Source organism: Sinohyriopsis cumingii, chromosome 8, assembly GCF_028554795.1.
Source record: "Sinohyriopsis cumingii isolate HCF-2022 chromosome 8, ASM2855479v2, whole genome shotgun sequence".
NCBI lineage: Eukaryota > Metazoa > Mollusca > Bivalvia > Unionida > Unionidae > Sinohyriopsis > Sinohyriopsis cumingii.
In genome coordinates this window covers 34,141,414-34,154,737 of record NC_142968.1, presented here as the reverse complement: position 1 = coordinate 34,154,737, position 13,324 = coordinate 34,141,414, and the positions used below count along the sequence as shown (strand labels likewise).

Sequence of the window (13,324 nt, the reverse complement as noted above, 5' to 3'; positions counted from 1 at the left end):
CGTGACGGTGAACGACACCACGTGAGACTCAGACAAAAGCAAACAGAAACCGCAGTGGTGTGTTTCGGCGGGGCTGTCAAAGAACAAGCTTTGTACTACGGCAAAGAAGCCGTCAACAACTTCATCTAGAGAAGCACAATATGGCGGAAATCCTGTTGGTCTTCGCCCACAGAGTAAGACTAATTTTGAGATAGGCACAAATCAAGTCTATAGGCACAAATGAAGTCTGTCCAGATAACTAAATACTTTTATATCTACACGAAGGCCCTAGGTATGGATTTGGTACAAGACTACTGATACATCACCGGCAAGTACCATAGCGTGGTCTACATGGCAGGCAACCACAAGCTTCACATCATCCTTGAGGACGCTAAAATACTGGTCAAGATTCACAACCAATTCATTTCCTTAAAAACAGCCCAGAAAAACTAGCAGCCAACCTCTCCAAGGAAGCGTTTTGCATAACGAGAAGTTTGACAGGAAATTTTGTCAGTCTGATCACCGCAAAAGTTGTGTGCTCCGTACGAGTTTATTAACAGCTGGTAGTGTTTCGACGAGGAGCAGCTCAGAGGTCAGTGCAGGCCTACTACACCAGTCTGATCTGCACTGGCATTGATAGGGAAGAATAGATGCACACGTTAATAGTTTTAATGGGTTTTGGTGCTGAAAACTGGGGCACTATTACGACCTCCACCTGAAAACGGACATGATCTAGAACGTACTTGACAACTCATTTGATAGCTCCGGTCCAGACCCTTTCCATTATTACAACTCTCCCAGTATGAACTACGAAGCCATTAAAAAAATTATAGACATCTTCATGTTCATTGAGAAAGAACATCATCTGAATCATCTAGAATTTCCGCTGTGGGTACGTGGATGCAAAACACATGATTTGTACCGGTCATGAGCCAACGAGCCCAACAGCTGAATTGCATATCCTGATAAACACGGTCTCTATGACTAGGCCATGATGCAAATCCTGCCAAGGATCGGGCTATAGTGGGTGGCGCTCAGCAGAAAGACGAATTGTTAATCATTATTTTTGCCATGATGTACCACTCGAAAAAATGTTATGCCTTGCGTGTTCACATTGAATACACGGGCAAGATTTGAGACATACACAGTAACTAGTCGCTATAACCAGAAGCTATGAAGTTTCACGAGAAGAGTGCACTGTAGAAATTAACGCGAACATGCAGATCAGTGAGAATTACTGTTCACTTGGTCCTCTATCAGTTCTCCAGATCTACACCAGTCTAGGCACGCGAAGTCCCAAAGTTCTTTACGCGTTTTCGTTTGATCAGAGCGCATTAATAGGGCCATACATACACATTAACATTAAAGTGCGGGCCGGGGTAAACAATGCTTCGGCATAACCAAGGCGAACTTTCAAAGAGGCAGGTCAGGGTGAACGTTTGATGACTAGAAATGAAATCAAGAAAGCACGGGAGCAAGTACATCTTCAACGCCAGTACACCGTTGCGTTAACAAGCATAAAAACAAACGACGACGGCCACGATCTACTCTGAATCGTTAGTTTGCCGGTCGGGTGACGCTCCAAGACTTGTCATGTCAAGGAACGAAATCAAGCAAATGTATGTGAGAAATCAGGACCAATTTAGCCCAAAAGAACGCGGTCAACGACTAGTTCTCTTGACAAATAAGCACATGTCGGGAACGCCGTCATACTCCGGCCCGTCTTTGCTGACTTTCGGGATGTGAAGCCGTTTAATAACCATGAACAAAAGCCTGCTATGTTTGTCAACCTAGGGGCCATGGAGTTTAGCTTTAGCATCAACCGCAACAAAGAGCTGACCGAGGAGATCATACTGGACTAAGACGCTAACTATGTGGCTCATCCGGTCCTGAACTTCTTGGGTTTCAACCACAACGCTTTCCCAATCGTGAACTACCAGGACGCTACTGCAATCATGTATGACCATACGTTGCTGACTGCGATAAATAATAAAGGTGTTTGTCGTCATTGTAGAAAACACGATTTGGAGTCCACCAGGTTCAGAATGAAACATTATAGCCGCAGGTCAGATAAACTGGGAAAGCTCACTGGAACGCCTGCCATGCTGCCATGATGCAGTTTTCAGCAATCCTGGGTAATTTGCAGTGTTAAAATCTACGCACAAAGCAGGTTTCATCTTCCACTGGATATCACTTCACTTTGTAAGACAAGCGCAGTAGACTATCTTTCTGATAAGATGGCCTTGGGTGGTAAGAGCCGGCAACAATACTGCAACAGCTTGCGATGATGGTTCCCTTCCCACTTACCTCCCAAATCTAAAATTGTTGTGGCTTGCCAATACTCCTATAAACACTTCTACTGCGTTTAAACTAGCGACGAACTGGCGCTTGCCGAGACTCGGCGGGTAGCGGGACGTCATGGTAGTTTAGACACTTCGCAAAATAGTAACACCAACTGAGATGTGTTCTGAACGATGCAAGCCCACCATAACTACTACTAACTCCATGCTCCTATTGCATAAATAAATGACAGTCCGATTTACGACTACATGTCCATCGAAATACTGAAGACGCTAGACCAGACGCCCAGTATGCTGCTGAAGTCAGCGTTAATTAGAAACAGGACGGCTGACTACATGCAAGCCATGGATATTTTCAAATAAAAACAACGCCTTTCTGAGGTCTTGGCTGATGTCGTAAAACACGCCAATATAGGCAACACGCTAGAGAGTATGCTAAGCGGGCCTTTCGTTAATGTGTCATCCCAGTTCTGCCAGAAACGCAGTCTCAAAATGCTTATGTTGACCACCAAGACGAAAGGGTGCCTCTGGTGAAAGTGGTCACGATTGTCACTGCAACTAAAATGCGGAGATAGTAAACACAAGCAAGCTGGTGCACTCTTAAAATTCGCTAAAATGCCAGGCCTTGCTATATAATTAATGTTACTACTAGTCCCGCTCGTTGAGGACAATCCTCCAGACTTGCACATGCAAATAGTCTCAGCTCTAAGCAGCGCATTTGGCGCGGAGGCCAAAGACCGTCGGGGTAACTTGTAAGTGGAACGTGTTATGATAGCACCTTAGGTTAGAGATGCTGAATATTGATGGAGAGTCACATTGAATTGCTTAGCGTGCCGTCTCTCACCCTCTTACAACAAAGGTGTGTGTATTATCAACACTGATATTTGACCCCACTGCACATCTTCTTATGAACAGAGGTTGTAATCTAATAGTCTCGACTTGTTTCGTACGCGGAGAGCACAGGGAAAAGTGGACCGGTGCTGGTGCGCATTCTGCATTTAACTTACCGGGCAGCGTCCCATTAGTTGTCAAGAGCATTTTGTGTACAGCAAGGCAGTAGCTATGTGCAGGATTTAGACGAGGACACCTGGCAAATAACAGCGAATGGGCCTAGTCGCCTGAATTATATGTTTTATGGAACAGGACTAGCACGTCTCAGATAACTGGGGCTTCTTGGACGACGAAGGCCTCGCTTATATTTTGATCAGCTACGATGAACCTTACGGCGAGACAGACTATGACGACCCAGACACAAACTTCAACCGCCTACTTTCGGTGACCTTGAACATCTGCCTGATCCGCATTGGTCACACCGACCTTAGCAAGTATTAAGTATCAGCATCAACGCTTTCACATATGGCCATATATGATACTGTATAGCGGTATAGCCCTCTGCATGTAGATAATATCTTCGAAACACCCGGGCAGGAATTTATGGAATACGTCGATGCAACCGTGGACCCATACACCTTAGAGCATCTGAAGTGCTTTAGTAACAATTCACGCGGAGTTGGTCATGTCACGGTGCAGGTTGGCTAGCCAAAAGACAAGTGGTGACCGAAATCAATGCCAGTCGTCAAAAGGTTTCGGTGACTAGAATCCATACTAGTGTCTAAAAACTAATTATGAATACGCCATCACAATCTCTCATTATATATCCCCATGGCTTTTCTGCAACTAGAACGGATGCTAGTCTCCATGGTTTATCCAATATCACTATTCTCCTCTGCTAATCTTTATATCGTTGTTATATGGTTGTTTTGTATATGTTAAATTTGTGTAAGTTTGTATTCATGACTGCAAATTTTAGTGTTTGTCTATAGTTGGAATTCGTCTATTTATACAGGATTTATTTCAAGATATTAATGAAGGTAATATTGCATATCCTTAATAAATGAATGCATAGGTAAGTGTTTGTAGTTGCTGATAATAAAATTATTCGTACATATGTTGACGAAGTTTGGGCTTTCTCATTGGACAGGTTGGAAAGGTGGTATCTTAGAAGAATTAACATAAGTCACATTGGGTGAGCTCAGTCATTTGAGTACTTCTACATCTTAGAAATTTTAGCTTTATTTGGGTTATTCAGTGGAAATAGAAAGTGCTCGTTCGACTATACTTTTATTTTGGAAATATTATGGAAACCTTATTCAAAGAAATTCCGGATAACGCCACTTTGACACGTCACGACTATTGGCCGACATTCGTTGATTTAAAATTTGTACGGAACTTGTCATCCTTGTGGACGTTACTAGAACGTTTTCAGAATTATTTTGGATTCAATTCCAGGTTTCCAAAATGAGAGGTTGGAAAAGCTCATTTTTTGCAAAACAGCCAAAACCATATTTATGTTAATTTTACTAAATTCCTTTCCATAGACTGGACAGAATATTTAAGTCACTTATTGGTAAGATGCCTGATTCAACTAGAAATGGCTGATTTACACGTTATGACAACGTTCATCCTTTGTGATTGATGATAAAGGGGTACTGGGTCACGGAATGAGTTTTAACTTTTATTTCTTTACTTAGTTTGTTCTTATATCTTATGATTGACACCATATATTACGTAATATATTAAATATTCTAGAACCACCTAATTTAGAATCATTTCATTGGTGTTTCAATTCAAATTAATTTAATTCATTGTAAGAAACATCTATATTTTGGCGAACTAAATATTTTATTTAGAACAAAAATACACAGCCATTACAACTAGAGACATTTAAAGATTGATTCGTGATGTTAAATTCTGAATATTAACTGTTATATTATAACATTTACTGGTGAACGGCATTTGTTCGCGTTTACCACTTTATTAGTACTCATGCATTCTTACCAGTGTTATTATCCGGTTCTCTATATTAACATTGCAGAGCAGTCTCATAATGCAAACCATTAGTTCACATTTATGGTGTTAATCAAATTTCATCTTTCACGAATTCATGTTCTGAAGGAAAAAAAGTGCAATGAACTCTTAATATACCTCTCCTTGTTCGATGCTTCCGCACGGCAATGATAACCAGGAAAGACGATATTAGTGCTATCAGCAGTGCAGTGATTAGAAGTCCAGTTCCAGTCTCTGTAAGGAAATAAATGTGTACTAGTATTGCAGACAGAATATATAATTTCAAAACGATACATTCATACCGAAAAACATACATGCTTCCGTAAGGATATGCAGACTTATACATTTAAAGAGACCCAGACAAATATATACAAAAAAGAAACACATATATGCATACAAACATACAAACATGGATATACACATATAGTTTGATTGGTGCGCCGATTCAATGAATGGTCCTTACAAAATATTGCTTCTATCAGAGGGTTAATAGTTTCATATATTAAGCTTATTACATTTATATAAGTTACCTTATTTGAATAATTACTTCCTGTAATTAGCAAGGAACCAAGATTCGATTAACAAATAATATAGCACACATACAGAAAACAATGTATGTTTGCGGTAAGAAACATGCTCACGTATGCCTATTACATGATATAGGAATGATCTTTACACCTGTAGGTACTGTGATTAATTATCGTTCGCGAAGGTCCCAAGAATAAAATATTTTACTGACATCGATCGGCTTATTTCAGATATGGATGATTATTACTCAGTGCAAAGGTAAAAAAGAAGCTATAAGCGCTTTACAACATTAGACAACACCTATAACATAAAAACATATATAATGATATGATTACAAAAAGCAAAGACCATGAAATTAGAAAACATTACAAAAAACATGCTGAAAATATTTAAGGTAGGAAACATTATTAGATCTTTAAGTTTGTTCTTGAAGTCGACATTATATGACTATGGACTGAACCGAAACACTACCAGGAAAAAAGACATATATTGATTCTTTGCGAGGGCTTCCTATACTATGGATAATGAGTCATGGGGCTCCGTAAAGAGCCGCTGAAGATAATCTTACACAGAAAAAACATTTCTTGGTTAACAAAAGACGAATCACAATATATTGCATTATTTGTATCTCTTTCCATGTTATTTAGCGCATGTGTGAGAATGCAAATTGCAACTTTTTCTTTTCAAATCGTGATATTCTCGGACCAAAGTCTACATTATGACATTATGAGATATAGCCAGTAACTTCCTTGTATATCTGGAAAGATATAAAGCTTTTTTTCCTAGCTCATATTCTAGGTTTACGCCAATAATATTATTGGTTGAATCTTTCTGTCCTTGGTTTTATCGATATTTCTACAGCATTTTAGACTTTTCTACCAAATTAATCACCATGGCTACCGCCTAATTAAGACTTTAAGCTGTTCTAATCTACTGAAACAATCCATCACTGGGTTTATGTTCTATCTTTATATTGTAATGAGCCTCATACGATGTAGTCTCTGTCTCTGTATTTTGCAGTTCTTATAGCATGATGCATTATCATGTGTATCTACAACGACTATGTCTCTACAGTTAGAAAACCATCGACAATAGGTACATACATACACGGATTGATTGATGTATTTATTCAATGACTGATCCAATGAAATAATTCCTTCTATCAAATGATATACAGTTTCTTATATTAAGGTAATTATAATAAATGAGAGATCCAATGAAATAATTTCTTCTATCAAATGATATACAGATTCTTCTATTAAGGTAATTATATTAAATGACAGATCCAATGAAATAATTTATTGTATCAAATGATATACAGTTTCTTCTATTAAGTTAATTACATTTATATTATTTACCTTAGTTGTATAGGTGCTTATTGTACCTGCAATTATATTACAAACTATAAAAGCATGTTTATACATTTTAGTGTGTAGCTAAATTATCGTCCGCGAAGGGCACAATAGTAAGAAATTGTTAAAGACATGGAGATTAATCGTATTATGCAATTAATGAATTGATTATATAATAAAATAATCAATTATTTATAATCTCATTGCTTCGGCTGAAAAGATGAAGCTATTCTACTCAATAATTTGCTTTACTTTTACAGCTTACCTTTTCCTGTGTTGGAAATGGATGGTACAGGCTGATTATTTTCTGAAGATAAAACAAATATATATATATATATATATATATATATATATATATATATATATATATATATATATATATATATATATATATATATTCAGATGATACACTAAGATAAAACCGTTCATATCCTTTCAACGAAATACGCAATCAAGATTTCTTTCTCAGTTCATCGAACTTATGTGTGTTACGACCGTATCCTGCCATTACGCACACTTCATGAACAGAGATGCTGTGAACCTTTATTAAACTTGTGCTTCTTAAACGTGTAATTCACCCACGTCACTCTCATATAAGTTTCCAAACATGAGATACATTTCACGCAGAGATTGAGACAGAATGGAAGAGATAGATAAAGTGTGAGAGAATTTGGTGAAACGGATGTACTGACAAACGAACATAAAATTAGCGAGGGAGAACGGTGTTGGTTTGCGGAAACTTGCCATAAATTTATTGTTATTTACTGTCCCTGTTTTTCAAAGCGGATCGATTAATCTGCTGTCAGACCAATCAACAGTGAGAGACAAAGAGATAAATAGTGGGAGGATAGAGGCCTCAGGACATTCTCATATTTTAAAATAATCTATATCTAGAACCTAATTATATGTTGTTATTTATGAACAACTATTAACAAACCGTGAAACAGATTCCTGTGTTTTTGCATCCTAACCAAGACAGTTACCTTTCAGTTTCGACAGGCTAGTGCATTTTGTTTCGTTGGTATTTGGTACACTGTAGATATATCCATGAAATGTGTATACAAACTACTACTAAGATCCAAGCGTTTGTAGGGTTACTTGGTGAATATTCAGTTTCAGCTGCTTCAACACGCTAAAATTCTGGTTCTCTCTTCTTCGACAGATTTATACATATTTTGCCGCTGATGCACTGGAGAGAGAGAGAGAGAGAGAGAGAGAGAGAGAGAGAAAGAGAGAGAAAGACTAATAAATTAAATTTCCATCACAGTCTACATCTTAATTCTTTCAACGGCATTTAACAATAAAATATCTACACATTGCAAGTACGATTGCATTTCGTGCCTAATGATCTAAGACCGAACACGGCGTCATTGTTTTCAGTCTGAATAGAAAATTTATTTTGTAAATCTTTTAATGTGGAAATCATATTTAATTCTTCAATGTCTGAATGATGTCATAGCAGTAAACTGTGACAGAAAATAGTATGGATCCCCTAGAGAGCAACTGTATCATTTCATCGGATGAAATCAAATATCGCTGTAGAATTTGTCAGCTATTCTATAAAAACGTTTTCGCGTACTGAGATTAAGGTATTTCTACCTGTTGAATGATAAGATTATGTACCACCAATATCCTCATTGAAAATGTATTACGTAGGTCCAATGCAAGAATAGCATATATGTAAAAACAAATGTACAGGCAATATCTTCATAAATTTATATGTCATACATTTACCTTGGATGTCAATGAATAAAGAATCCAAAAGGCGTCCTTTCTCATCCCATGCAAAATAACCTCCCTTGTTCAGCCATGATATGCTTGGAAAGGTGAAGAAGAATTCTCCTGTTTTCAAAGCACATTTTTCCATTACAATATCTGTAGAGGTGCAATCTTCTTCAGTCACGTTATAAAGTAGGAGCGTGCGGTAAAATGTCAAACTGGCATGGTCAATCCTAATCGAAGTCGTGTTTGATTTAGGAAATATGAATGAAAGTGTAATGCGTTCCCCTAGATGTGCTGGCAGTATGCGACCTGTAAACAGAACGAAATCAAATAAGGTCATTAAATTTTTTTATATGAAAAATGTATTTACTTCCAAATAATGTCCAATATAACTAATACTATGGTTTAACGTTATGTGTGTTGTGATCAACGACATATACAGTATATTAAAAACTTAAAATACATATATACAACCTACACATAAGTAGGGTATGAACGATTAGTTATCATATGAGTCAGCCAGCATGAGTTTTAATAATTATTCTACACTCATTCGCATTATGAATCTAAGAGACTAAGTATTCGTCGTAACACATTTAACTGTATATGGCCAGCCACTATTATACTATGAATACATAACGATATGCGTGATATTCGTACCAGACACCGAAATTGTTGTAAATAAAATGGCGTAAATAAACAAACACCACAACATGTGGGTAAACACCATGCAAGTGTACAATCATGAACCTATAAATAAAAGCTGACCTAGTTTTTCGATCTCTATGTTACAAAGTGTAAGCAATGCCGTCCATTGTCTGTTACCAGCCTTTTTCCAACCCCAACAAAAAACGAAATAACATAAAACATAACATACAGTCTAAACAAGACCGAACATAACATTGGCAGTTGATGCCATACGTAGAATTATAATTGTAACAAACTGTTTACAGAATCATTATAAATATGATTTCTGGAAGAAATGCAGTTTCAGTATTTGATAAATTTAGGAGTCAATATCCTAGAAATTGTAATTCAATTATGTTTTCCTTTTTGGTTACACATTGCAGGCATTTGTTTATCTGCATCTTGGATTTCTCCTAAGACAATGTTTAAAAAAGGTTGTACATGTCTATAACGGATGCATATATATATATATATATATATATATATATATATATATATATATATATATATATATATATATATATACCTATATTTATATTCATCCATGTATGTATATATATATATATATATATATATATATATATATATGGTTAGTCTGTGTGCATTTTTCACATCGTGTTCAATTTAAACCTGGTTTTGTTGAAAAATGAATCAACGGAAATACCTGTCTGGAAGAAAACACGTATTAATTATTTTTTTCTACCTTCACTTTCTTTTTATTTCTAGAAGATGCTCTTTACGGTATGATTCTCTTCATTAACCCAACCTGAGCTTCATTTTCTTATAACGTATATACTAACCATCTTTTTTGCGTTCATGTACAAGTTAGTTTATTTTGTGTGACGTGATCATCTGAAAACGCGCACTATTATTTGTATTTTGTATCATACACGAAATCATAAAAATTGAATAGGTGTATCAATCATATGACACTATAAGATCATTCGATTATGAATAACAAAATGATGTGTCAAAGTTTCCGTAACGCGATAAATAGTGAATCTGACTGGATCATAATCCGCATTTCTCAACGCCTGTAGATAATTTTTTTTAAAACGGTGGGTTTATCAGCGTTCTTTTATTCTCTTTCTAATCAGGCTAGTGAAGTTGATATTATGATGAATAATACGTTTAAAATAAAAAATGTAGGATGACCGTCATCCACCTATGAGCGATAATTAATAAAAAATATTTATTGCGATTAGATAAAATAAACTGATTTGACTAGTACCATTTACTTGTATGCGGTTTATCAAGATGGGTTGTTACCGTTTTAAAATGGAAGTGTTTATATTCGTTGTTTGGCAGTCTGCTCTAGTATACATATGCAGTTTTGACAAGTTGTTTATGTTGATATTAAAGGAATACTTACTTGCAACAAGAACACTCTTGTTCCTTTTCTCAGTGGAAGTTGACCTTACTGTATACTTTCCACTGTCATTGAAATTTGCATTTAGTAGCAGAAAACTAAAATTAACATTGCTCCAGACGATTCTTTGTATTCGGCCAGTGTAATTACTGTTAATAGAAATATTTTCTTGCCGACCGTTCCCTGGGTGGTACAGCAGCACATTAGTGGAATGTAGATTGCTGGTGTAACCAGAGAAATTTATTTCCAGATCAGTATTTATATCCGTTTGATGTATATCAATATAAACGGTTACATTATTTCCCTGAATAGTTGTCAGCCGATCTGCAAAAATTCATTATGAATATTGTAAGATATGCAAAAACAAAATAACAGTATAATATCATTATCTTTACACATCGTAAGAAACATCATCATACAAGTAGTGAGATTCAGATAGGAAGTTAAACACAAAACAAATCATGCCTTCAATTATGCTTAGTTCGTACGTGCATGCCTACATACATACATGCATGCATACATACATACATACATACATTACATCCATCCATCCATCCATACATACATCCATCCATCCATCCCTACCTACCTACCTACCAACCTACCTACGTACATACATCCATCCATCCATCCATCCATCCCTACCTACCTCCCGACCTACCTACCTACATACGTACATACATACATACATACATACATACACATCTGCCTATTGGAGATCTATTATTCATTCAATGTCGATGGAATAGGGATCTTACATTACCTAAGAACATTTGTAAGAGTCTAAAATCATGTCAAGTTCATATCAGATTACATATATGAACGATGTACGAACATCTTTCGTTTGGCTCTTTCATATATCAAAATACATACCTCCATTTTCTCAAATGATAACTTTAGGAAACTATGCATGTTTTCTTTCTAGGTTCACTTTCAACCGTTAAGGTGTCTGGAAATACTTTTTGTTAAAGAAAATCAGTTCTGGAAATCATGCAGATACATTTGGCGTACTTAGTTGGATTTTAAATATCTATATAACAAATGATATGATCTTGGTCTGTCATTCCCAATTGCAATACGACTAGGTCTTAGGGGTTTCAAACACTCGAAGATGCCACAGTCTTTCTTAACCGCTGAAGGGAATACACACACACACACACATGTTTCTCTCTGTCTGTCTGTCTCTCTCTCTTTATATATATATATATATATATATATATATATATATAGAGAGAGAGAGAGAGAGAGAGAGAGAGAGAGAGCGAAATAGTGAGAGAGAGAGGGGGGGGAGTGTCTAGATTGGGCCAGTAAAGGTTTACAGCATTTAATGTACAGGCAGATGTTATATTTTACTAACCGTATCCGAAATGAATATTTCTCAAAGTCTAAATTAATTGTGGTTCTTATAATACATTAATTTTGGGTGATAATATTTATTTCATATCAAAATATTATGATCAATACTTCTTTAAATTGATACTAACTTCTATGTGGGTCTTCCAAAATGATTTTTCAGAATGTTTTCGACTTTTGTTACTTTATAATACATTATATCTAAACACATCATTTTGCCATGACATTAATTTGTAGTTCAGAATGTATTTTCAAGTCTCTTTTATTACATTGCCTTTAATATGTAACTCAGCAATCGCGGGTATTTCTTTTTTGTCTCAGAATACTCTAAATGTAATACTGTTTCGTAAAGCATTCATATATTGTATCACATTTCAATTTTACTCACCTTTAGCTTGACCTATTCCACACAACATAAGAATAACCGATATCTTGATTAAACTACCCATGATTTTACACTCAACCGTGACTCAAAAAAAGTGCTCCAACGGTAAGACGGTATTTACAAATATCAACGAGCAGTATAGTCGGTGCCGGCAAGAACGTTGATTCTCGGAGCCATCAGACATGCATATAGTAAATGGTACAAATGAGTAGTTGTTTACATTCTATATGGTTGATTCATAAACACGTTCGTCCTTAGTTCCACTTTAGTATGAAACACAGTTAAAATGTTGTGAGATTAACGTTGGAAAGGAACTTATGTCACACACAGTTGTTTATACAAATATTTTATCCTGTACAGGAATTAAAGACCCTGATAACGGAGAAAGGCTCAACAATACATCGAACAAATGTCACTTGAGTAAACACTTGTTAGCACAAAGGTTCACGAGGAAAGAAAGTCTTTGTTAAATTGAATATTAAGTTAAAGTTTTATTGTAAGTAAAGGCAAGTGCAGGAAAACCTAAGAAGTTGAACTAAAGGAACAATCAATCTGAAGGATATGAATCAGTCTAGTACCTTCACCTATGTAATACTTTTTATAATAGCACGGAATGTCAAAAAATAGTGCATCAGATTTAATCCAACATGATTCATAAAAATCGCAATCAGTTCACATTCATGATTTGTTCTAAGAGTAATTTCACTTACAATGAAAAGGAAGCAAATATGTTGTCCCAAAATGAAGGATTATGTTCATGTTGCTTGAAGTGTGGATTAATGCGTGCGCTCTCTGCGTGTGA

General features: G+C 36.1%; 1 protein-coding gene across 1 annotated transcript; it reads right to left on the bottom strand.

The window, feature by feature from the left end:
* Window positions 1-267: 267 nt before the first annotated feature.
* LOC149793272 (uncharacterized) lies at window positions 268-12,955 on the bottom strand. Its single transcript, XM_089968975.1, has 6 exons — window positions 12,526-12,955; window positions 10,788-11,108; window positions 8,741-9,037; window positions 7,272-7,313; window positions 5,265-5,360; window positions 268-407 (listed from the first exon to the last, which is right to left on the bottom strand). Exons 1-6 carry the CDS (start codon window positions 12,584-12,586, stop codon window positions 268-270), a joined length of 957 nt encoding a protein of 318 aa, XP_089825101.1. The 5' UTR covers window positions 12,587-12,955.
* Between the last annotated feature and the right edge of the window lie 369 nt (window positions 12,956-13,324).

Coding starts and splice junctions, on each gene's coding strand:
- LOC149793272 (XM_089968975.1), bottom strand. CDS start 12,586: ATGGGTAGTTTAATCAAGATATCGGTTATTCTTATGTTGTGTGGAATA. Junction 9,038..10,787: donor CAAGAGTGTTCTTGTTGCAA/GTAAGTATTCCT, acceptor TTCTGTTTACAG/GTCGCATACTGCCAGCACAT. Junction 5,361..7,271: donor CATTTCCAACACAGGAAAAG/GTAAGCTGTAAA, acceptor ATTTCCTTACAG/AGACTGGAACTGGACTTCTA.